This window comes from Papio anubis, chromosome 19 (assembly GCF_008728515.1).
Source record: "Papio anubis isolate 15944 chromosome 19, Panubis1.0, whole genome shotgun sequence".
Lineage (NCBI taxonomy): Eukaryota > Metazoa > Chordata > Mammalia > Primates > Cercopithecidae > Papio > Papio anubis.
In genome coordinates, this window is record NC_044994.1 from 15724276 (window position 1) to 15749395 (window position 25120).

Consider the following 25120-nt stretch of genomic DNA (forward strand, 5'->3'; position numbering starts at 1 on the left):
AGTGTCTAGCTTCCCACAATGCAAGGACAGTCTGCTCACACCCATGAGTGACTCACTCTTTTTCCCAGGCCTGGGCCCTCTGGAGCTTCTCTGTATCATTATAGTAGTTATTGACAGGGAAGGTAATCACAAGGGCAGTGGCGTTATTGTAGTTTTGATCTAGAAAGGAAAAATGCATCAAAAAGCAGATTACAAGCATGCAGAAAATTACACACATACCAGGGGAAAAAATCACAACACAGATTTCTCAGTGGAGCTATGGACTGTATCTCTGTGCTCTAAGGATTAAACAAGAGTTTGCTGAAGGCCGGGTGCAGTGACTCAAGCCTGTAATCCCAGCACTTTGGGAGGCCGAGACGGGCGGATCACGAGGTCAGGAGATCGAGACCATCCTGACTAACATGGTGAAACCCCGTCTCTACTAAAATACAAAAAAATTAGCTGGGCGAGGTGGCAGGCGCCTGTAGTCCCAGCTACTTGGGAGGCTGAGGCAGGAGAATGGCGTGAACCCAGGAGGCGGAGCTTGCAGTGAGCTGAGATCCAGTCACTGCACTCCAGCCTGGGCGACAGAGTGAGACTCCGTCTCAAAAAAAACCAAAAACCAAAAAACAAAAAAAAAAGAGTTTGCTGAAATAGTTTTTATGTACTACAGTGAATGAATAAAAAGGATTTTTTTATCTGAGGTAGGCATGGTTATCATTCAGGAAGAGTAATTCTTTTTATTCTTTTATTTTTAAAGGCTACAGTATATGCATGTTAACAATTTCAAACAGAACAGACAGGTGTTTACTGAAAATTCTCTCTCCTTCTCCAACATCTATTTAATTGTCTTAGTTCTCCTCCCCATACCATCTGTGAATCTTTCCAGAGCCGCTCCACACACACAAGCACACACACGGATTCTTCCCCTTTCCCTCTTAACCACACAAACCGTAAATACTATTCTGCACATTACATTTAAAATTCTGTATCTTGGAGATGCTCCATAAAGAGTTTCCTTATTCTTTTCCTACAATATTTTCTAGTATTTTTAGCCAATCCTCCCACTGATGAGTAGTTTTGCAATTTTTTTCTATTACAAACGAAGTTACTATAAATAGCCTATAAATATTTTAATGTGTAAAACACATACTTGTAGAATCAATTCTTTTTTTAGGGGGGCGGGGGGCAGGAGAGGGGGACAGTGTCTTGTTCTGTTGCCCAGGCTGAAGCGCAGTGGTGTGATCACGGCTGTCTGTGGCCTTGACCACCTGAACTCAATCAGTCCTCCTGCCTCAGCCTCCCAGTAGCTGGGACTAAAGGTGTGCACCACCATTGCTGGCTAATTTTTGTATTTTAGGTAGAGATGGGATTTTGTCATGTTGCCCAGGCTGGACTTAACTACTGGGCTCAAGCGATCCTCCTGACTTGGCCTCCCAAAGTGCTGGGATTATAGGCATGAGCCACTGCACCTGGCTAGAATCAATTCTTAAAGCACCATCACTGAATCAAAAACTATGTACATTTCTAATTTTGATAAATTCTCCCAAACTGCCTTCCAAAGAAGCTGAACTATTTTTCATTCCTTTTTTTTCTTCTTTTTTAGAGACAGGGTCTCACTCTGTTGCCCTGGCTAGAGTGCAGTGGCACAATCACAGTTTACTGAAGCCTTGACTTCCCGGCTCAAGCAATCCTCCTGCCTCAGCATCCCTTTTCATTAGTCAAGAAAATATTTACTGAGGCTGGGCGTGGTGGCTTATGCCTATGATCCCAGCACTTTGGGAGGCCAAGGTGGGTGGATCACCTTCGGTCAGGAGTTCAAGACCAGTCTGGGCAACAAGGCAAAACCCTGTCTCCACTAAAAATACAAAAAATTAGCTGGGCCTGGTGGTGCATGCCCGTAATCCCATCTACTTAGGAGATGGAGGCAGGAGAATTACTTGAACCCAGGAGGCAGGGGTTGTAGTGAGCCGAGATCATGCCACTGTACTCACTAGCCAAGGCAATAGAGCAAGATTCTGTCTCTGAAAAATAAAATAAAAACCATTCTTTTTTTTTGTATTTCTTGTTTTGTTAAATTTCACATGGCCTCATGCACTCTTCTTTCAGGTTATTGATCATTTTCATGAGGGTTTTTTTTTTTTTTTTTTTTAGGACAGAGTCTTGCTCTTGTTGCCCAGGCTGCAGTGCAATGGCATGATCTCGGCTCACTGCAATCTCCGCCTCCAGGATTCAAGCAATTCTCCTGCCTCAGCCTCCGAGTAGCTGGGACTACAGGTACACACCACCACGTGTGGTTAATTTTTATGTATTTTTAGTAGAGACGGGGTTTCACATTTTGGCCAGGCTGGGATGAGATCTTTATTTATTATGAAAATGCTGTCTGCTATGCATACTAATATTTTTGTCCAGTTTTTTTTTTGGCAAGGTCTCGCTCTGTCACCCAGGCTGGAATGTGGTGCAATCTCAGCTTACTGCAGCCTCAACCTCCTGGGTTCAAGTGATCCTCCCACCTCAGCCTCCCAAGTAACTGGGACTACAAGCACGCACCACCACACCCAGCTAATTTTTGTATTTTTTGCAGAGACAGGGTTTCTCCATGTTGCTCAGGCTGGTCTCAAACTCCTAGCTCAAGTGATCTGCCCGCCTCTGCCTCCCAAAGTGGTAGGATTACAGGCATGAATAACTCTCAGCCCAATTTTGTTTTTTTAACTGTATGTTTATTCTCCACAAATGAAAATTCATGTACTCAAATTCATCAGTCTTTCCTTTTGGGGTTTCTGAGTTTTGTGTCTTGCTTAGAAATATCTTTTCTACTTAAAAATTATTTTTTAAAATGCCTCCTGTATTTTCTTCCACTTCTTACATTTCTTTTACTTTTTTTTTTTTTTTGAGACGGAGTCTTGCTCTGTTGCCCAGGCTGGAGTGTAGTGACTTGATTTTGGCTCACTGCAAGCTCCGCCTCCTGGGTTCACGCCATTCTCCTGCCTCAGCCTCCCTGAGTAGCTGGAACCAAAGGTGCCCACCACCACACCAGCTTAATTTTTAAAAATATTTTTAGTAGAGGTAGGGTTTCACCATGTTAGCCAGGATGGTCTCAATCTCCTGACCTCATGATCCGCCCGCCTTGGCCTCCCAAAGTGCTGGGATTACAGGTGTGAGCTACCATGCCCAGCCCAGTTCTTAACATTTCAATTTTTTATCCATCTGGAATTTACTTTGGTGAAATGAACAAGGCAGAGATCAAAGTCAATTGTTTCCCCTATAGCTAGCCAGTTGCTGACACCATCCCTTTTCCACCAATTAGAAATGGCATTTTCCTCTATGACGCAGAGTAAATTTTAAATACAGATTGCAGCTTCTCCCCTGCCGCTGAGTGAGGAGAAGAAAACCTATCTGGGTTCTTCACTGGCTGGGCAAAACCTGTTGAGCCTGTAATTTGGCTTAAGATGCCAAAGGTGTCACAGGAATCATCGCCTCATTTTATCAAGTACAATTGGTTCTAAAGTGCTACAGGAACCAGCAAAGAGCAAACCAGCTGCTCTTCACACTGTAAGAGTGTCCAAATACTCAACTGACGGTTTAGAAGGAAAAAAATCCATCAACTTTGTTTCTTCTTCCACATACCTCACATACTAGCTTTTCTCCATCACAGGGGTTCTTGTCTGAGGTCCATGAGCTCCCTAGAGGGTCCATAAATGAGCTTTGAGGGCCCAGGACCTCCTTGAAGCTGAACAACAATGCAGAGGTTTGCAATTGCATTACTCTGGGGAAAGGTACTTAGCCTTCGACAGCTTCTCAAAGGCATGTGTGATCTAAAGATGGCTAACACAATCCACTTCTTTTAAATCTGGAATGAAACCCAAACCCAAAGCCAAAGGAGATACTATTTTGGGATTCAAGAGGTAGGAAATTAACAAAACTGCCCAATTTATGAAATCTTCATAATTACCACTTGACGCTAATGACAAAACCGAGATGACTTTGCCTAAAAGGAAAAGTCAAAGCTTCTCTTACTTACCATCATAGCCTCCCAACACAAGCCATGGGAACACTGGTCCACCGAACGTACCCAGACAAGGATCATGGAGCAAACTTGTATCATTCAGAGAGGCAGGGGCCCTGTCAAAAAGTTTAGAAAACACTTCCCAGTTAGAAGGGCCTCAAGACATCAGAGACCTAAACATTTACACAACGAACATTTGATGAGGCTGGCTGTATTCTAAGGACAACATGGGCCCCGAGGTTTCTCAGTTGAATAATACAGCTCAGCACTCACCTTTGGGAGCTCAGAATCCCTGGGCAAGAGGCAGGCAAATACGGCCCAGTGCCATCAGTGGCACACGGTGCATGGTGCTACGCAGGCACAGAGAAGGGAGCAAACACTAAAAGGCAAAACTGTAGCCAAGAGGAAGAGACTGGACAGACCCAGACCTCTGAGGATGAGGGGATTTCACCAAAGAGGGAGGACAAAAGGGTGTCCCACAATTACAACTGTGGGAGGAAAAAGGGAGGGAGAGAGAACAGTGAGAGGGAATGAGAGCAAGACGGTGGTTTAACAAGTCTTGTATGCCAGGTATGGCGGGACGCCTAATCCCAGCTACTCAGGAAGCTGAGGCAGAAGGATGGCTATAACCCAGGAGTTTGAGTCCAGCCGACAACATAGCAAGACCCCATCTCTTAAAAAAAATAATAATAATAATTCAAAGAAAAGATGTCCTGTCGTAGAGCATGGGGTGCCCACCAAGGGGGCTCCTGAAGGAGGGGGCCGGTCTGGGGAGAGTAATGGACAGACAAATGCAAAATAAAAGGACTCAGTGCCAGTTAAGTAGTTTGGATTTTTATTCTGGAGGCACTGGGGAACAATGAGAGATTTCTGGGAAAGAAATGTCATGAGCTGTTTTACAAAGCTAGCTCGTGTGGTAAAGTGGAAGAAGGTCTGGAAATGGCAAAGAAACAGGAAGCAGATGGAACAGTAAGTGGAGATGTTAGTGCAATGGCCCAGGCGAGAGGCAACTGGCAGTGCAGTGCAGACAGACAGCTGGCCAGTGGAGAGGGAACCAGCATTTCCAGACAGACCATCAGCTAGAACTTGGCCAGGTGCTGAGAAGCTTCTGCACAGGACCCGCCCGTCAGAGCAGATGGGTGACGGCATGAGGGAGGTCAGGTGACCTGCAGCGAGCAGTTGAGTCCCCTCATCCACAGCAGAAATCTGAGAGACCATCCAGAGGCTCAGACCCACAAGAACCCCATGAGGAAGGCAAGGGCGAGACAGTATTCAGGGATAAAGCCTCAAGTCTGAGTAACTGGTAACTGTCACTGCCTTTAAACGAAATGGGGAAAAGAAGCAGGTCAGCGTATGGTTCTGGGCAGGCCACCTGCCGTTACTGCAGGACCCTCAGGTGAAAAAGTCCAGGAAAAGCTGGAGGGAGAGGAAAGGGGACAGCGCTAGAGGCGGGCCTGGGGTTATGAGGATGTGCACAAGCATAACTACAAACCAATTCAGGTCCCTGCCGCCAGGAGCCTGCCACTCCCTGCACTGCTTCCACACTGGAGGGAACCACGCCCGCTTTAAGGAAGCACAAGGCTCACGCACCTCTGCCCCCGCTCATTTTTCTTGACTTTTATCTGTGCAACAGAGAGTAAACTATAAAATTTATGTAACATTAAATGGTCATCCAACTATCAAAATTATGTAACATTAAACTTTTTTTTTTTTCCCAGGTAGCCTGTACCGTCTACCCTGTGGAGAAAGCCGGTTTAGGGTATGGAGCATAAGCTATTGCGTTTTCCTGAGCATAACTCATGTTGTTAGTGGTGATATTCTTGAAACACAGTGAATATAGCCCAACTGCATAAAAAGTCTTACTCTAGTAACAAACAAACAGAACTTAAGAACCAGAAGTGAGAGTCCTTAGCTCTTGAGAAGTAGTTGGCTGAGCAGTGTCCTTAAAGGTGACAAGGAATAACTTCTCTGTTCCCATGCTGAAGAAATAGCCGCTGTGGTTGCTCAACTGGCTGAACAAATGCCCCTAGGCCAGGTCCCGAGCATTCGGGGAGAGTAGGCCCATCCGGCACCGTGCTGCTCTTCCCCTACCAGAAGAAGCCTTAAGATTCCCCCACAGGTCACCCAAGCACAGCTTCCTGGGGTGACAATTCCCAATTATAAACACACCCTGCCCAGCTAGACACGCCTCCTAAGGGAAGCAGCTGCAGGGCCCTCCAATCTAGACCTGTGGGCCTGTCCCGCCCCAACTCCTCATAGGGAAGCTGCCTCCCAAACAGCTGGGGCACTACAGGGGAGCGGGCTATATATCTGAGAGAGAAGAAAAGGCACCAAAGGCTCCTCTGTCTTTACATCTTGTGGGGGGTGTGACACATGACACTGTGTTAGCGACCCAGGCACGAGGTAAAGGGTAAGGGGCAGCTGCACTCCTCAATCACGCACCACCAGGGCTCCCCGCCGGGGTTCTGCACTTGCTGTTGGTTCTGCCGGGAACACGCATTCCTGTGATGGGCCCAGCTGTCCTCCTTTCCTCTCCCTTTGTGCACATCTCCATGTTTAAGCAGTGTACCCCCACTCTGTCCAGCCTTAATTTTCTCCTCACAGCACTAATCTCTAGCTGGCATGATAGCGTATGTTATGTGTTCATCATCCGTCTCCCTCCATTAAGATGTAAGCTTCCGGCTGGGTGTGGCAGCTCACGCCTGTAATCCCAGCACTTTGGGAGGCCGAGGTGGGGGGGATCACTTGAGGTCAGGCGTTCAAGACCAGCCTGGCCAACATGGCAAAACCCCATCTCTACTGAAAATACAAAAATTAGCTGGGCGTGGTGGCACACACCTGTAGTCCTAGCTACTACTCAGGAGGCTGAGGTATGAGAATCGCTTGAACTCCGGAGGCAGAGGTTGCAGTGAGCCAAGACTGCGCCACTGCACTCTAGCCTGGGTGACACAGCAAGACCCCGTCTCAAAAAAAAAAAAGAAAAAAAAAAAGATGTAAGCTTCACAGGCAAGGACTTGCTCTGTTTGCTCACCTCTGGGTTATGCTCATAAAACAAGCTTATGCCCATATACCCTAAGTCAGACCCAAGAACGGTGTCTACCAATGACTGTCTCTTGCCACTTACCGTACGCAGTACAGAAAGTGCGTGTGGTAATCGGCATACACAAAGAAGTCGTCCCCTTTCTTGTGGTCCAGCACGGAATGGCTGTTCTGGAAGTAATTTAACACACTCATAATGGTGCAGTTCGTGTTATATGGTGAGAGCGGGGCCAAGCAGATGTCCTGAAGTGTCACAGTCTCATTGTTGTAAGAGGCAGTAATGTTTTCGATGGCTATTTGTAAGTCAAGAACCTGAAAGAAGATTTCAAAAATAAGCAAACCCAGAAACACATCACATTTCTCTCAGATCTTGACTAGTCAGTATTGCCCTGAGGGGTCAGAAGACAAAGAATATTTGGGGAAAATACTTCCTAAGACGAGGGAGAGCATTAAGGCACAATACATTAAGAAAACGGGTCAGGCCTAGTCTAACAGTAAACCGGTTAGAGGCATCCACAGAGGCGGCAGGGGGTGGGGGGACACCATGACCAGAACAGCTATCAACATAGGACACACAACCATCTCCCTCTACCCTGCTCCAGCGGTGGCCAGCAGGCCAGAGGGGAGAGTGGAGGGTTCTCCTGGTCTCCCTGACCCTCCCCTCAATAATAACACAAAACCTCCTGCCTTGCTCTGCACTACAGCCATTTACATATGTCCCCTTATTTCCTAACATAGAAGATGATCTTGGAGGTAAATGACTATGCTGTTCACCTTCAGCAATAAGCTGGAAAAAGCAACAGACAGTCACCGGGTAGAGAAAAGATTCTATCCAAGTCTTAGGACCATTTTAATGCTTTTCAAGATTTCAGATTTTCTTGTAGACATGAGCAATGTTTAAAGGAAAAACCATGTGATTATACATTCATTAAAAAAGAAGCGGGTATAGTTTATGCACAGGTACAGTTCTCCAAGGCAAGTGTGACAGGGACAATGGGAAGGTTTACACGCCTTTCTAGGAGCAACAGGATGGATCTTGCCCCAAATGCACCTCTCACCAAAAACAGGCTGGGTGCCCACGTTCAGGCAGTGATAAGTTCATTCCTACAGGTTGGATCAGGGATGGTGACCTGGCAGCTCCTTCCTCAGCCCCCAGGACAGCAGTAAGGGCTTCATGCCTCTGGGTCCTTGCATATTACTTTCAGTTACCACCAGAAAACATTCGCAAATTCCTAAGGTGACTTCCTAATAAATACATCCTGCCTCAATAGACAAATGCCACTGAAGTCTTCTTTCTCTGCTCATCTCAATTTCAAGAGAAAGGCAAGATCTACTATCTGAAGTAAATACAAAAGTGAGCAGCAATAAATATTTCATTAAGTTCTACATCATTCACTTTCTTTTAACCTAACTTAAAGGCAGCTTTGCCATTATACGCTAAAATCTTCAAGATATACCATGACATTCAGCCCCAAATCCCCATCCAGCAGTAGTCAACATGTAAAAGCCAGCAAACCACAAGGTCCCCTGGAGTGACTTATTTCTTCAAACAGCAGGTTACCTGGTGCAATATCTGTATGTCAAGCGGAGGTCCAAAGGGTACATCGGCTCCCGAAGGGTACGGCTGGTAAGTGTGTTTGTCAGTGAGAGGGGCCCGGATGATGAGCTGCTCCGTCCGGAAGAAAGGCCCAAAGTGCTGGTCAAAGTACTCTTTCTCCAGGCGAGCCTGGCTGCTGGGGGCTGACCAGAGGTCAATCGGATTGGTTGTGACCTGGACAAACACCAGGCCCGACGAACACACAGCAATGAAGACCAGCGAGAAGAAAATGACACAGCCAGGGTTTCGGACACAGAAAGACCCCCAGCGTGTGAACAGCCGCCTCAAGCAGCCCTCAAATGCTGCACTGACAGGGTCGCAGCAGGACGCCTCTCCTGGAAGAGCGGGAGAGGAAGGGAGGGTGGAGGTTAAGAGCCAAGCCATTCCTGAAAGTCGGAACAGGGAGAGCATTAGCTGCTGTCTCATGGCAGGAATCAAGCCCACCTGGGGACACATATGAGACCTCTGCCCTCAGCTATCTATCTGCTCAGCAAAGTCACCTTTATTGGCTTCCCTCAATGAGCGCTGTTCCCACCTCACAGATGAGACACCGACACAGGAGCCTCTGAAGGGTGAGGTTCAACCCTGCCCTGCTATTCCCACTCTTGTCCTGCTGCTTTCGCGCCTCCCCAGCTATGATTAATTACTCGGTTCTGCTGTGCCACCCTGACTAGATGGTAGGGCCACAAAGGCAAGGACTACGTCTGCCTTGGTCGCAGCCGTGTCCTCGGCACTAGCACTCCGCCTCACCCACTGTCGCAACCCCGCTGAGCAAACGAATACTCTCATGACAGACAGCATCATCTGAACCCTTTTATTCATGGACAAATATGCCTACCTTTGTCACTTGCATTAACAGAAAAAGCTATATTGCTATCGATGGGAGTGTACTCGGAGACAAAATACCGTTTTCTGAAAAACAGAAGAGAGGAAATAGTATTAGTGGACTTCATCACAATGAGGCTGTTGTTGGGACATTTCTGTAATCCCATGAAATGCTTTCTTCCTCCTCCTTGCCTCCTCCTCCCTAATTACTGCCTTCTTTCCCCTAAGTTTCCTTGCTCTGGGTGCCTCTGTTCACCAGTCTCAGGAGAAAACTTAAGAAGATATTAAAAGAACAGTTAATAAAGGATAATTTCACCTTGTGGCCCTCATTTTATTTAAAACTTTTAGGTCTTTTAAGAACATGCTACTGGGCTGGGCGCAGCGGCTCACGCCTGTAATCCCAGCACTTTGGGTGGCCAAGGTGGGCGGATCACGAGGTCAAGAGATCGAGACCAACCTGGCCAACAAGGTGAAACCCTGTCTCTACTAAAAATATAAAAAAGTTAGCTGGGTGTGGTGGTGTGTGCCTTGGGAGGCTGAGGCAGGAGAACTGCTTGAAACTGGGAGGCGGTGGTTGCAGTGAGCTGAGATGGCGCCACTGCATTCCAGCCTGGTGACAAAGACTCCATCCCAAAAAAACAAACAAACAAACAAAAAACCACGCTACCCTTTCCAGTAGCAAAGAGCACACCTAGTGCGCAGATCTTCGTTTCTACATACCACTCTTGAATAAAAGCAACCAGAGCTCCTGCAAGGCAGGGACAGGGAAAATATAAGATAAAGCTGGGGATGGGAGGTGTATGTAAGAAGAACACAGAGGGCCGGGCGCGGTGGCTCACACCTGTAATCCCAGCACTTCGGGAGGCCGAGGTGGGCAGATCACGAGGTCAGGAGATTGAGACCATCCTGGCTAACATGGTGAAACCCTGTCTCTACTAAAAATACAAAAAATTAGCCAGGCGCCTGTGGTCCCAGCTACTCGGGAGGCTGAGGCAGAAGAATGGCGTGAACCCAGGAGGCGGAGCTGGCAGTGAGCTGAGATCATGCCACTGCACTCCAGCCTGGGTGAGAGCGACACTCTGTCTCAAAAAGAAGTCAGCCAGAAGCCACTCCCAATGGCCCAAACTGGAAAACTTTGAGTAACAAGATAAATGACAGTGTTGGATACAACCAACAGAATTGAAAGTCCATGATGTAAATAACTGAGTAAATAAATGAGGGAGAAGGGATAGCTTTCTGTACAGAAGTCCAGTTAGTAAATGCAGAGGAAGAGAGGGAAAGAGAAAAAATATCACCATTAGGTAAACACCTTAGTTATAATTGTTGCAGACAAGACCCAACAATGAATGCTAAAATCAGTGGTTGACAGTTTGAGGAGGAACAAAATATTAGCATAGTCTCAAAGCATCTTCCTCCAAGATATTGATCAATTACGAAGGGAAAAGCAGTAACTTCACAGTGGAGCTATCCAGCAGATATCACCTTGAGCAAGTGTTGAAGGTTAACATCACCAGGAAAGAGACACATCAACATCAGGGACCCCGACATGATGCACCGAGAAAGACATGATGTGACTTCTGTGATGTACTTGTCAAAACACCTCATTTCAATCTCATCATGAGAAAATACCAGATAAAGCCAAACAGAAGGACATGCTACAAAATACCTGACCAGTATCATCAAGAGTGTCAAGGCCAGAAAAGGAAAGACTGAGGAACTTTCTGTCACAGATTGAGGGGACCTCATAAAACACAAAAATGTAATACGGGACCCTGAAACAGGAAAGGGAATTGGAGGAAAAGCTGGTGAAATTGGATTAAGATCTGCGGTTTAGCTAATAATAATGTAATAATAATGGTATGTTCATGGTTTTGATCATTGTACTAGGAATTACGTAAGTTGTATCATCGGGGAAACTCGGTAAAGGATATACACAAATTCTGCCATTTTTGCAACTTTTTGGTTAAGTCTAAAATTATTTCAAAATAAAAAGTAAAAAAAGTACTGTCCTAAATTAAGATGCAAATATCTAAAAGGACTATAGTACTGCATTTAATTAGATTTGAATCTGATTTCGCTCATTTGACTCTGACATCTTTTTTTTTTTTTTTTTTGAGACAGAGTCTTGCACTGTCGCCAGGGCTGGAGTGCAATGGACTCCTGACCTCGTGATCCTCCTGCCTTGGCCTCCTAAAATGCTGGGATTACAGGCGTGAGCCCCCATGCCCAGCCTTTACTCTGACTTTCTAAAGAATGAGTGGCTGGCTGGACGCAGAGGCTCATGCCTGTAATCCCATCACTTTGGGAGGCCAAGGTGGGCAGATCACCTGAGGTCAGGAGTTGGAGATCAGCCTGGCCAACACGGTGAAACCCCGTCTCTACTAAAAATACAAAAATTAGCCAGGCATGGTGGTGGGTGCCTGTAATCCCAGCTATCTCAGGAGGCTGAGGCAGGAGAATCGCTTGAACCTAGGAGGTGGAGGTTGCAGTGAGCTGGGATCACGCCATTGCACTTCAGCCTGGATGACAAAAGTGAAACTCAGTGCCCAAAAAAAAAAAAATGAGTGGCTAATGCACGGTGCTTTAAATCACACATCATTTTGCATAAATCAGTAAAATTCACTTCTGATGCTGCAGTGTTAAACAGGACTTTGATGGTTTACTATATAATAGCTGTAGAACACAGTAATCCATGCAGTGGTATTCATGTAGGTATTTGATTCTTGTCCTAAGTAACCAAGGTCTGACAAGTGAAAACTCAAAGTGCCAGTGGGCAATTTTGCTCTTCTTGCCCTGGATGATAAACAAAACTGCTTACCTGTAGCACCACACTGCAAAAAATGCTCCAAAAAACACAAGCAAAAATGCCATGTAGGTGATCCACATGATGACATACATGGCGTCCAAGCCGAGGATTGTCCAGGGAGCAGGAGGCGGCGGGGGCTGGGGCTTGGGGCCACAGACAATAGAGCAGTCTTGGCAGCTACACGGTGCTGTGACTTCATCCACAGACTCATCACAGCCTTTGGTAGCATTATTCATGGGCTCCATCCCATGGACTGGAAAATCTACAGGAAGGAATTGTGTTGAGTACAAATCTCAATTAAAAACATCCAAAATTTTGTATTATACTTAAACCCAACGAAAAGCCCACTGAAATACATAAAACAACTGAAAGAAGAAAAAGAATTGGAGGTTTTAGTTTAATTAAATTATGTTTTGCTGCTTCGTCCTGTGGAATTTTAAGTTGCCTCAATAAACCTGTGCATAGGGGTTTGTCACTGATAGAGCAATCCTCCAAGTACACCACATACCAAGGTAACCCTCAGTCATGTCCTATCTCCATTCTCAGAAGCTAATACTACAGCAGAGCTCTGGAAAAGCTGCCTCCCACCCCCTTTTTAACTGCTTATTCTTTCAATTACCACAGCAATGCCTGAAGGCAATTCATTTCCTCCTCCATTCCCACTCCCAGCACCCACTAAATTAGCCAGAGCAGGATAAATGTACCAGTTACCTCTCTTACTGGGAGAAACTATGAACTAGTTACCTGAATGTGTTTATCTTCCTATTGCAGATTATGATTCCTCAACTGAGATTCATTCATCCATTCATGGAGAGAGAGGGCTTTGCCCTCACCAAGGCTGGAGGACAATGGGATGATCATAACTCACTGCAGCCTTGAATTCCTGGACCCAAGCAATCCTGCCTCAGCCTCCCAAGTATCTGGGACTACAGGTGCATGCCACCACACCTGGCTAATGTTTAATTCTTCTGTAGAGACGGGGCCTCACTACATTGCCCAGGCTAGGTCTGGAACTCCTGGTCTTAAGCAATTCTCTTGCCTCAGTCTCCCGAAGCACTGGTGAGCCACTGTGCCCAGCCAGTTCCTTGGCTTTAAAACAGTATCATAAACACACCAAACTTGGAATCTTTATCCCTACCTGAAAACACGGGAGTGATGGTAAAAGGTGCCTGTCCGTTGTCCTTATTGAACATGTATTCAATCCAGTTGGTGGCATTACAGGCATCAGCGTCCTTCCCACACAGGAGTCCCAGGGCCTTGTCATTACTCGAGGGGGCCTCCACGTCCCGGCAGGCATTGTACATTGCTAGAAGAAGAAACCCAAAGGAAAAAGGAGAAAAGATGCTTGCTGTAATTCATGAGGAAAGATCTTACAAAGGCTTCTTGAAGGGAAACACGAACTCCATACGCACCATGCTGGAACGCTGGACAGCAAACACTAAGGGCACGAACAGAGATTCCCTTTAAATTGGCTTATCACCCTGCAAATAATATGGAGGCCTGATTCCGAGTAACTTAAAAGTAAAAACAGGAAAAGGAAAGGCACACGTTGTCTCACAGCTCTCACAACAGCCTGGAGTTGTATCCCCACTGTATAGAAGAGCATACCAAGGCCCAGGAAGCCGCAGCTAAGAGCCTTAGTACTTCTTCAGTTAACGAAGCTGATTCCAGAAAACCTCTGCCGCAGGAAGCTACACAGCCAGAGAATTATGGAACTTACTTGGAAAACTGGTTTCAGGGCAGAGGTCACATGTCAATAAACCTAATACTGTTGGCCGGGCGTGGGGGCTCATGCCCGTAATCCCAGTACTTTGGGAGGCCAAGGCAGGTGGATCATGCGGTCAGGAGATCGAGACCATCCTGGCTAACACAGTGAAACCCCATCTCTACTAAAAATACAAAAAAATTAGCCAGGTGTGGTGGCGGGCGCCTGTAGTCCCAGCTACTTGGGAGGCTGGCATGAACCCAGGAGGCAGAGCTTGGAATGAGCTGAAATCGCGCCACTGCGCTCCAGCCTGGGCAACAGAGCAAGACTCCATCTCAAAAAAAATAAATTAAAAAAACCCCCAAAAACCTAATACTGTTAACTTTTTGGATAATATTTTATTATACATAAAGACAACACATTATATAAGGATAGTATCAGTGTTTTACACCTAAGAAAATAGCTGGAATGGGTCTGTCGATTCTCATTTACCCGTCCCTGCTTGCTAGAAACTTCCCAGGATCTTCTTTCCCTAATCTTCAAGGAGATGCTTACGCATTCATTTTGTTTTACCCTTGCTCTGGAAAGACAGGTTAACTAGGGTGACAGTCATCTCCCTCAGAATTCTCAATACATTATTCCATTGCCTTCTGGGCTCTATCATGGCTAGTAAGAAAATCTCCAATTATCATTGTCTTAAGGTGATTTGTGTCTTGACTCTATTTGCTTTTAAGATATTTGTCTTTGGGCTGGGGGTGGTCATGCACACCTGTAATCCCAGTAATTTGGGAGGCCCTGGTGGGTGGACTGCCTGAGCTCAGGAGATCCAGACCAGCCTGGGCAAAATGGCAAAACCCCGTCTCTACAAAAAATTAAAACAAAAAAAAAATTAGCCAGGTGTGGTGGCGCAATATAATTTACAATATAATCACATGTAATTTACAATTTACCCCCCTTAAACTATGTAATTTAATGGAGTTTAGCATATTCATAGATATATGCAACCATAACCATAGTCAATTTTAGAACATTTTCATCACCTCAAAAGAAATCCTGTATTCTCGCTATGCTCAACTACCTCCCCACCTCCCTAAGCCCTAAGCAACCACTGAACTGTCTCTATTTATTTGACTATTTCAGACATTTCACGTAAATCCAATCATATAATATGTGGTCTTTTATGACCGGCTTCTTTCATTTAGCATAATGATCTCAAGGTTCATGCATACTGTGGCATGTATCAATACTTCATTTCTTTTTATGGCCAAACAACATTTCATTGTACAGACATACGTTTTGTTTATCCATATATCAGCTGATAAATATCTGAGTTGTTTCCACATTTTGGCTATTATCAGTAATGCTGCTAGAAGCATTTGTGTATAAGTTTCTGTGTTGACCTATGTTTTCATCTTTTGAGTGGAACTGATGTATCATATGGTAATTCTGTTTGTTTCAGGAACTGCCAAACTGTTTTTGCAAAGTGGCTATACCACTTTACATCATCACCAGCAATGCTTTTTCTTTTTGAGATGGAGTCTCACTCTGTCACACAGATTGGAGTGCAGTGGTGTGATCTCAGCTCACTGGCAACCTCCACCCCTCAGGCTCAAGTGATCCTCCCACCTCAGCCTCTCAAGTAGCTGGGACTATAGATGTGCACCACCATACCCAGCTAAGTTTTTGTAGAGATAGGGTTTCACCATGCTGCCCAGGCTGGTCTCAAACTCCTGACCTCAGGTGATCCACCTGCCTCGGCCTTCCAAAGTGCTAGATTATAGGCATGAGCCACTGTGTCCAGCTAATGTTTTTGGTTTTGGGATTTCTTTTTAATAAAGGTTCCTATTTCTCCACAGCCTTGTCAACACTTCTTGTTATCTGACTTTGATGCTAGCCATCCTGGTGGGTGTGAAGTGGTATCCCATTGTGGTTTTGATTTGTATTTCCCTGATGACTCATAGTGTTGAACATTTCTCATGTGCTTGTTGGCCATTTGTATATCTTCCTTGAAGAAATGTCTGCTCTATTCAGATATTTTGCCATTTTAAATTGGGTTATTTATCTATTCATCATTGGGTAGTAAGAGTTGTTTTGTTTTGTTTTGTTTTGTTTTTTTGAGATGAAGTCTAGCTGTGTCACCCAGGCTGGAGTGTAATGGCGTGATCTCAGCTCACTGCAACCTCCACCTCCCAGGCTGATGTAATTCTCCTGCATCAGCCTCCTGAGTAGCTGGGATTACAGGTGCATATCACCATGCCTGGCTAATTTTTCTATTTTAGTAGAGACAGGGTTTCACCATGTTGGCCAGGCTGGTCTCGAACTCCTGACCTCAGGTGATCCGCCTGCCTCGGCCTCCCAAAGTGCTGGGATTACAGGCATGAGCCACCGCACCCGGCCAAGAGTTATTTATGTATTCTAGATACAAGTCCCTTATCAAATACACAATTTGCAAATATTTTCCTGTCCTTTTGTTTTTTTGACTCAGGGTCTCACTCTGTCACCCAGGCTGGAGTGCGAGGTACTTAGTGCAGCCTCCTCGGGCTCAAGCAATCTTCCTGCCTCAGATACCCATGTGGCTGGGACCACAGGCACATGCCACCATGCCTGGCTAATTATGTTTTGTAGACACAGGGTCTCACTTTGTCACCCAGGCTGGTCTTGAACTCGCAGGCTCAAGCAATCCTCCTGCCTCAGCCTCCCAAAATGCTGGGATAATAGGTGTGAGTCACTGTGCCTGGCCTTCTTGTCTTTTCTTGATGGTGTCCTGTGAAATACAAACTTTTTTATTTTAATGAAGTCCAATTAATCTTTTTGTTGTTGTTGCTCTTGTTTTGGTGTCATATTTAAGAATCAAGTGCCAAATATGAGGCCATGCAAATTAATCCCTATGTTTTACTCTGTTTTATAGTTTTTAGCTCTTACATTTAGGTCTTTGATCTGCTTTGAGTTAATTTCTTTAACATATGGTGTGAGGTAGGGCCCAATTTCATTATTATTTATTTTTTTGAATGTGTGTATCCAGTTATTGCTGCACCATTTGATGAAGAGTATTCTTTTCTCATTGAATGGCCCTGGCACCCTTGTCAAAAATCAGTTGACCATAGATATATTATTTATTCTCAGTTATATTCCATTGATCTATATGTCTATCTTTATTCCAATACCACAATGTCTTGATTTCCATTGCTTAGTTTTGAAATTGAGAAGCGTGAGTCTTCCTATTTTTTTTTCAAGGTTGTTTTACTATTCTAAGTCCCTCAAACTACTACGTGAATTTCAGAATCAGCTTGTCAATTTCTACAAAGAAGTCAGTTGGGATTACAACAGAGATTGCCCTGAATCTCAAAACAACTTGGAGAATACTGATATCTAAACAATATTAAGTCTTTTGATTGATAAACATGGAATGTCTTTTCATTTATTTAGATCCTCTTTAATTTCTCTGAATAATGTTCTTTAGTTTTAGTTTTTTTTTATTTTTGAGATGCAGTCTCACTCTGTCAGCCAGGCTGGAGTGCAGTGGCATGATTTCGGCTCCTGCAATCACCGCCTCCAAGGTTCAAGTGATTCTCATGCCTCAGCCTCCCAAGTAGCTGGGATTACAAGCGAGCATCACCATGCCCAGTTAATTTTTGTATTTTTAGTAGAGATGGGGTTTCACCATGTTGGCCAGGATGGTCTCAATCTCTTGACCTTGTGATCTGCCCGCCTCGGCCTTCCAAAGTGCTGGGATTACAGGTGTGAGCCACCGCATTCGGCTGTTCTTTAGTTTTAAAGTGTTTTGCCTTCTGTTACAGTTACTACTATTTCCCATACTATAGTAAATGGAATTGCTTTATTTTCACTTTGAGATTGTCCACTGTAAGTGTACAGAAATACTGTACACTTGTACTGATTTTTGTATACTGAATTTTCTCAAAGTCTCAGGGTTCATCCCTTATCCATTCTGGAAAATCCTCATTATCCCTTTGATTGTCTCTCCCCAACTCTCTGGAGCTTCTCATGTTATCCTATATGTCATTTCTTTAATGATTTATAGATCTTTCTATCTCTATGCTGTTTTCTGGGTAATTCCCTCATATCTTCCAGCTCACCATTTGGTTTTCAGGTTTTATTTTATATTTCAAGCATACAAAAAAACATGGAGAATAATACAGTTCTCATTTCCTCATTACCCAGTTAATTATCAGTCTTATCATTTTACAACATTTGCCTCAACATTAAAAAAATAATGGACTTGGCCAGGTGCAGTGACTCACACCTGTAATTCCAGCATTTTGGGAGGCTGAGTGGGAGGATCACTTGAGGCCAAGAGTTTGAAGCCAGCCTGGGCAAAAAAGCAAGACCCTATCTCTACAAAAAAAAATATTTTTTAATTAGCCAGGTGTGGTAGCATATGCCTGTGGTTCCAACTACTCAGGAGGACTGCTTGAACTTAGGAGGTTGGGGCTGCAGTGAGCCACAACTGCGTCACTGTATTCCAGCCTAGGTGACAGCATGAGACCTTGACTCTGTTTTATAATAATGCACTATTCAGAACAACTGGCTATGGCATAATTTAAAAAATAAATACAAATAATAATGCACTATAGGCCAGGTGTGGTGGCTCACACCTACGGTCCCAACACTGGGAGGCTGAGGTACGAGGATCACTTAAGGCCAGGAGTTCAAGATCAGCCTTAGCAACACAGTGAGGCCCGTCTCTTCAAAAAAATAAAGAAATACTTAAACACACACATACACTCTATAGATTCAGTTGAAGCTCCCCAATTGCCCCTCCCTGACAGTAGTCCCTTCCCTAAGGTAAACACAATCCTGAATTTGATGTTTATCCTTCCCATGCATATTGTGTACTTGTATGTTTTAAGTAGGTAGTACTTTTGTTTTAAAATGTCATATAAACATGTAACCACCATTATAGTTATCATACAGAGTATTTTCACCACCTAAAAATCTTCTGTGCTCTACTTATGCCTTCCTCTTTCCTAACCCATGGCAATCACTGACTTTTTACTGTCTCCACGGTTTTGCCTTTTCTCGAACGTCATATAGTAAGTAGCCTTTTCAGACTGGCTTTCCTTAGTAATAGGATTTAAGGTTTGTCCATGTACTTTCATAGCTTGATAGCACTGAATTTTCATGGCTTTTTAGCACTGAATAATATTCCATTGTGTGGATGTGGCAGTTTATTTACCCATTCACCTACTGAGGGAAATCTTGGTGGCTTCCAAGTTTTGGCACTTACAGACAAAGCTGCTATAAACATCCATGTGCAGGTTTTGGGGTAGACATATTTTTAACTCATTTGGGTAAATACCAAGGAGTATGATTAGTTTTGTAAGAAACTGCTAAACTATCTTCCAAGGTGGCTGTACCATGTTGTACTCCCACCATCAATGAATGAGAGTTCATTGCCAGCATTTGGTGTTGCAAGTGTTTTGAATTTTGGCCATTCTAATAGATGTGTAGTGGTATCTGGTTGTTTTAATTTGTAATTCTCTAATGACATAATGTTGAGCATCTCTTCTCATGTACTTATTTACCACCTGTATGCCTTCTTTGGTGAGGTATCTGTTCAGGTTGTTTTGTCCATCTTTCAGTTGGGCTGTTTGCTTTCTTCTTGTTGAGTTTTAGAAGTTATTTGTATATTTTGAATAATAGTCCTTACTAATATATGTCTTTTGCAAATACTTTCTTCCAGTCTGTGTCATGTCTTCTCATTCTCTTGAGGTCTTCAATTTTTCACAATCACAATAATGTTACAGTGGGTGTTCTTATATGGGTCTCCAGGTTTATATGCATTTAGAGTTTCTCTAAGGCAGGCATCTACAAGTGCAATTTCTGGGAGGAGGGTTATCTTCAACTTTACTACATATCACAGTTGTTTTTCAAATGGTTTTCAAACAATTATACCAAATTATGGTTATAAGTGGTGGAGTATATTAGTATTCTTATTGCTTCACATTTTCATCCATAGTTGAAATTGACCAACTTTTTAATTTGTGCCAAGCTGATGAGGTGTGAAATTGTAGTTTACTGTTTAAATTTGCATTTCGCTGACTGCTCCATATAACAGTTGTTTATATTCATAAATATTTTCCTTATGGTTTCTGCTTTTCCTCTTCTGTCTAGAAATCTTTCCTTTATCTTAAAGTCATAAAGATATTCTATATTTACTTCTAAAACTTTCCAACTGGGATTTTTAATCTGTATAATTGATTTTTTATTATCTGTAAAAATTAAAATTAGATAAATATAATCTATTTTCTGATCCCATTTATCAACTAGTCCACCTTTTCTCTCAATGATTTGTAATGACACACGTGTTACATATCCATTTTCCATACATGCGGGCTTCTGTTTCTGGACAAAATGACCTCTCTCCATTCAGTCAGGTTGCCTTGTATGTCACATCTTTTGGATTCCTAAGTGCCTTATTTTTTGCTGCTTTTGTGAATGAGACTTTTTTCTAAGGAATTTTTTGTTACCTTTTTAACTGTCATTATAATTAAATGTTGTATGCTGGTCAATGCTGGGGGATCATTTCTGCTATCTGTTAGACCTGCGGACTTTCCTTTATGGTGATCTGATTCTTCCGAGTCATGACCTCTTCTCTGCCAACCATTAATAGTTCTATCTTCTCAGTCTTGCAGTAATTTATGACATTACACAACTCACGTCTGTTAGAATCAAAGATCCAATGGTTACTGAAGTGTATGGATGCAAACTTGCACATACTAAAATTTTCCATGTGGGAAGTTAAAGTTAGGGGGAGTTAAAGCAAGCGCTTTAAGGAGATTGTTATATTCGTTGTAGTTCAAGTCCTAGGATACAAGCAAAGCAACAACTTTATTTCCTGGCCAATGGAACTGAAAATTGTGATTTTCCACAGGGTTGACAGGACAACTAAAAGGAACAATTTGCTCTGCTGTCCTGATGCCAACTGTAAAAGAGGAATAATTAAAAGTTTACTTACCATTGGCAAAACTCTGTCCGACAAAGTACTGTAACTCTTTCACATTTGTTTTCGTCTGGTTTGTAACAGGATCAACATAATCTTCAGTTGCTGTAACATTCAAAAACTGACTCTGTCGAGGGCTACATGTCAGCTCACAAAACAGGTTCAGTAGGTTATAAAAACAGGATGGACATCTAAAGGAAAAGTAAATTATATTCTGCATGATCTCACACGTAATAGGGCCAGCGGGAACGATTTTAAATAGACAAAGAATATTTTAAACTTACTGTAAAGTGACAAATTACCAAGAGAACATATTAAAAATCAGCAATACTAAACTTAAAACCTCATGTTAAAATAAAGGCACACCTTTAAAAAATGCCCTAATTACTTTCTGTATTTATTGTGTCCAATTATAATTTCAAAAAGAAAGAGATGCTTCTCTGAATTCTGCACTTTATAATTTAGAGACATACATTCTCTGACCTAGAGTAAAAGGACTTTGGAGCATCAGGAATTATTATTATTATTATTATTATTATTGTTTTTTGAGAAAGGGTCTTGCTTTGTCGCCCAGGCTGAGTGCAGTGGCGTGATCACAGCTCACTGTAACCTTGAGCTCCCAGGCTCAAGCAATCCTCCCACCTCAGCCTCCCAAGTAGCTAGGACTACAGGTATACACCACCACACCTGGCTAATTTAAAAAATTTTTTTGTAGAGGTGTGGGTCTCACTGTGTTGCCCAGGATGGTCTCAAACTCCTAAACTCAAGCAACCCTCCTGCCTTGGCCTCCCAAAGTGCTGGGATTATCGACATGAGCCACCGCACCAGCTGACAGTTTTGATTAAGAAGAAAATAAAATAAAATAAAATAAAATAATGAGAATTATCATGAGAATCTTCATCTTACAACCTATTGAAGGTTTTCTTTCAAGCTCCAGAAAATCACTAGGCCCTCCGGAAACACAAGGAGAAATCCCCATGGTTTGTAAAGACAGAGAACAGCAATGTTGTTCTCTGGTTGCATGTGCTTCAGGAGCACACAACTGCACAAGAACCGTAAGCTGCCTGAGCTCTCTTTTCCCCTTGGTCCACTGTTACTTGCAAAAGCTGTTGTTTCATTAGACTTGCATTCTTGCAATCAAGATTACTTTATACTCTGATCCAGTCCCAGTGACCACGTAAGACAAAGAACGAAAAAAGTGTATCCTGGCCTTCAAGAGCCTCTGTTTTAGTGAAGGAGATAGGGAAGCACAGACTCTCTCTCTTTCAGGAGCCCCACTGCTTTACTGCAACAAAGCCAGAAACTACAATTACATTATTCTAATAGGAATCACTCTTGGGGTGTATAGTTTTCAAACTTTTTCCATGTTACTACATTTAATGCCCACAATCACTAATTTTGACAGCTGTGTATTTTTCCAAATATCAGGTTGTTTCTGATACAAGCTTTGGTGCCTCTCATAATATGGAGAAAGGGTTGGCTATCTTTTTATGTTTATGTCCCTATGTCCATAATGTCTCACCTAGGGTGGATCCTAAATAAATGTGTTTTGACTGAGTGTACAAGGCTCCAATTTGGTTCCATCAATGTCCATAAGCCTTTCATAGGATATGCTGGCCCAACTATAGTCTCAACTTTTGTTGTTCTGAAAAAACAATTTAGTGGTGGTTTTCCATTCTCTATGGTCAACTTTTGGTAATAAGCAGAATTTCTTCATTGGAAGCCAACTTGTGCCCTATCACCACCTGCAGTGATATTTGCACAGAGAAGCATTTTCCCTTTTCAATATTTGCTTCCCAAACATTTTTACCAGTGTGCTGAAGTCTGAAAAATTTAGAAAGATACCACAATCTGCACACCAGCAGCTTGCTCTTTTGCATATTTGAGAATTGCTGGCTAGGCCTAGAGAAGAACATCTATTACCAAGCCCTTTTTCACTGCTCAGGGCCATAGCCAACAGATCAGATAGAAAACTAAGTTTGACAAAACCAGCCAGCTACACCAGAACAAGCTTGTTAACAGTTCCCCAAGGCCAGCTCTACTGAAGCCCTGACTCTATCACACCCCTTCACCAGAGGGAGAGACAAGAATGATGTGCAAAGCAAGGCATGGGGGGAGAGGAAGGACTGCTTGATGGGAGTTTCAGGCCAGGCACCTGAGCAGGACCCCTAGGAACCTCTCTTCCCCACAGTGCACAGCTCAAGTTCGAAAGGAGCCTAGCCGTAGTGCAGACACCCTGCAGAGTGAAACATCACAGAGGAAACCAAGCATCAACTCTGAATGCAACTGGGAAGTGAACCAAGTCTGATAATTACTGTTTTTCTCTTTATTTCTGACAAATTGTAAGAGTGCTTTCTTAAAATAAAACAAAAAGAGACTTAAAAAAAAATAAAACTGGCTGGGCACTGTGGTTCACACCTATAATCCAGCACTCTGGGAGGCTAAGGTGGGAGAATCATTTCAGACCAGGCCTGGCCAACATAGTGAGACACTCATCTCTAGAAAAAGAATAAAAATTAGGTTAGGTGCAGTGGCTCATGCCTGTAATCCCAGCACTCTGGGAGGCCGAGGCAGGTGGATGACTTGAGGTCAGGAGTTTGAGACCAGCCTGGCCAACATGGTGAAACCCCGCCTCTACTAAAAATATAAAACTTAGCTGGGTGTGGTGGCATGTGCCTGTAGTCCCAGCTGCTCGGGAGGCTGAGGCAGGAGAATCACTTGAACCCGGGAGGAGGAGGTTGCAGCAAGCTGAGATCATGCCACTGTACTCCAGCCTCGGTGACAGAGCAAGTCTGTCTCAAAAAAAAAAAAAAATTAATAAAGAAAAATATAAATAAAATTAGCTGGAGAGGGTAGTGCATGCCTATAGTCCTAGCCACACAGGAGGCTAAGGCAGAACAATCACTGGAGCCTAGGAGGTTTAAGCTGCAGTGAGCTGTGATCACACCACAAACCACTGCACTCTAGCCTGGGAAGCACAGTGAGACTCTGTCTCCATTATACACACACACACACACGTATACATATTATACATATATGTATTTTTAATATATAAATATACATTTAAATATATATCCACCTATTTTAAATGTATACATTTATGTATAAACATATAATATATTCATATAACAGACATATAATATATAAATACAAATATGTAAACAAACAAAGAATAAATGGAAAGTTGAGTATTACCAGTTCACAAGTATCTACAGCTCAGTTGTTCTGTTTCCCCAGCAGAACCTACCTGGACAGAAACTGTAGAGGCAGCTGCAAATTGTCTTTTAGTGTCTGAAGCTGCTGAATATCACAACAGAGACTGACATTGCCAAAGAAGAATCCTGGACAGAGTTCCTTTCAGGTGAAAGAGCACAGACACAGGAGTAGGCAGTAGTTAAAATAAGGTCAACATTCCTCAGTGAATTAAGACACATTCATTCATGTAATCCTTTTGAAGTACAAAAGGGTAAGACACATCCTGTATTTGCAAAGTTCTTATAGAAATATTTTAAAAGGCTACACATTTACTACTTATTCACAAGTAGAGGTAGTAGAGATGTTTCTAATTTTCTTTTTATTTGGAAGCATTCTCTCCTCTCCTGACAATCATTTTATGTCTTCTTAGGGTTTTTGGTTTGTTTGATTCAATTCAACCAGAGTGCTACTTACTATTTCTATTAGTCGTTTCAGGGAGAGTTGAAACCTTTAATAACTATGATGAAAGCAGCAAGTGAGGACAGGTGCTGTGGCTCATGCCTGTAATCCCAGTACTTAGGAAGGCTGAGGAGGAAGGATTGCTTGAGCCTAGGAGTTCGAGACCAGCCTAGGCAACATGGTAAAATCCCATCACCACAAAAAAATTTTAAAAAATTAGCCAGGGGTTGTGGCACGCGCCTGTAGTCCCAGCTACTTGGGACCCTGAGGTGAGGGATTGCTTGAGCTCAGGAGGTCAAGGCTATGGTGAGCCGTGATTGCACCAATGCACTCTAGTCTCCAGCTAGGACAAAAGAGCAAGGCTCCTTCTGTCTCAAAAACAGAAAAGAAATGAACAAGTGAGCCTAGGAGCTCTGTTATCATGTCAACTTGACTTTTGATTACTTTAAGTCTCTAAAACCAGGCTTTTCACATGATTTTTCTAGTACTAATATCCCTGTGTATCACAGCATGGTAAAAAAAAAAAAAAAAAAAAAAAAAAAAAAGAA

At 43.3% G+C, this 25120-nt stretch overlaps 1 protein-coding gene across 4 annotated transcripts in view; it reads right to left on the reverse strand.

The window, feature by feature from the left end:
- The window catches only part of NPC1 (NPC intracellular cholesterol transporter 1), a 55146-nt gene that overhangs the window by 17040 nt on the left and 12986 nt on the right, over positions 1–25120 (reverse strand). For 3 of the 4 annotated variants that reach the window (XM_009192527.4, XM_021929985.2, XM_021929986.2), the window contains exons 3-11: positions 24166–24272; positions 20934–21109; positions 13391–13558; positions 12265–12514; positions 9460–9533; positions 8586–9007; positions 7110–7336; positions 4001–4101; positions 57–159 (exon numbers count right to left, since the gene is read on the reverse strand). In XM_009192527.4, coding sequence (XP_009190791.2) covers positions 57–159; positions 4001–4101; positions 7110–7336; positions 8586–9007; positions 9460–9533; positions 12265–12514; positions 13391–13558; positions 20934–21109; positions 24166–24272 — 1628 coding nt within the window. The remainder of the gene's footprint in view (positions 1–56; positions 160–4000; positions 4102–7109; positions 7337–8585; positions 9008–9459; positions 9534–12264; positions 12515–13390; positions 13559–20933; positions 21110–24165; positions 24273–25120) is intronic. The other variant, XM_003914232.5, reaches the window with a different exon arrangement.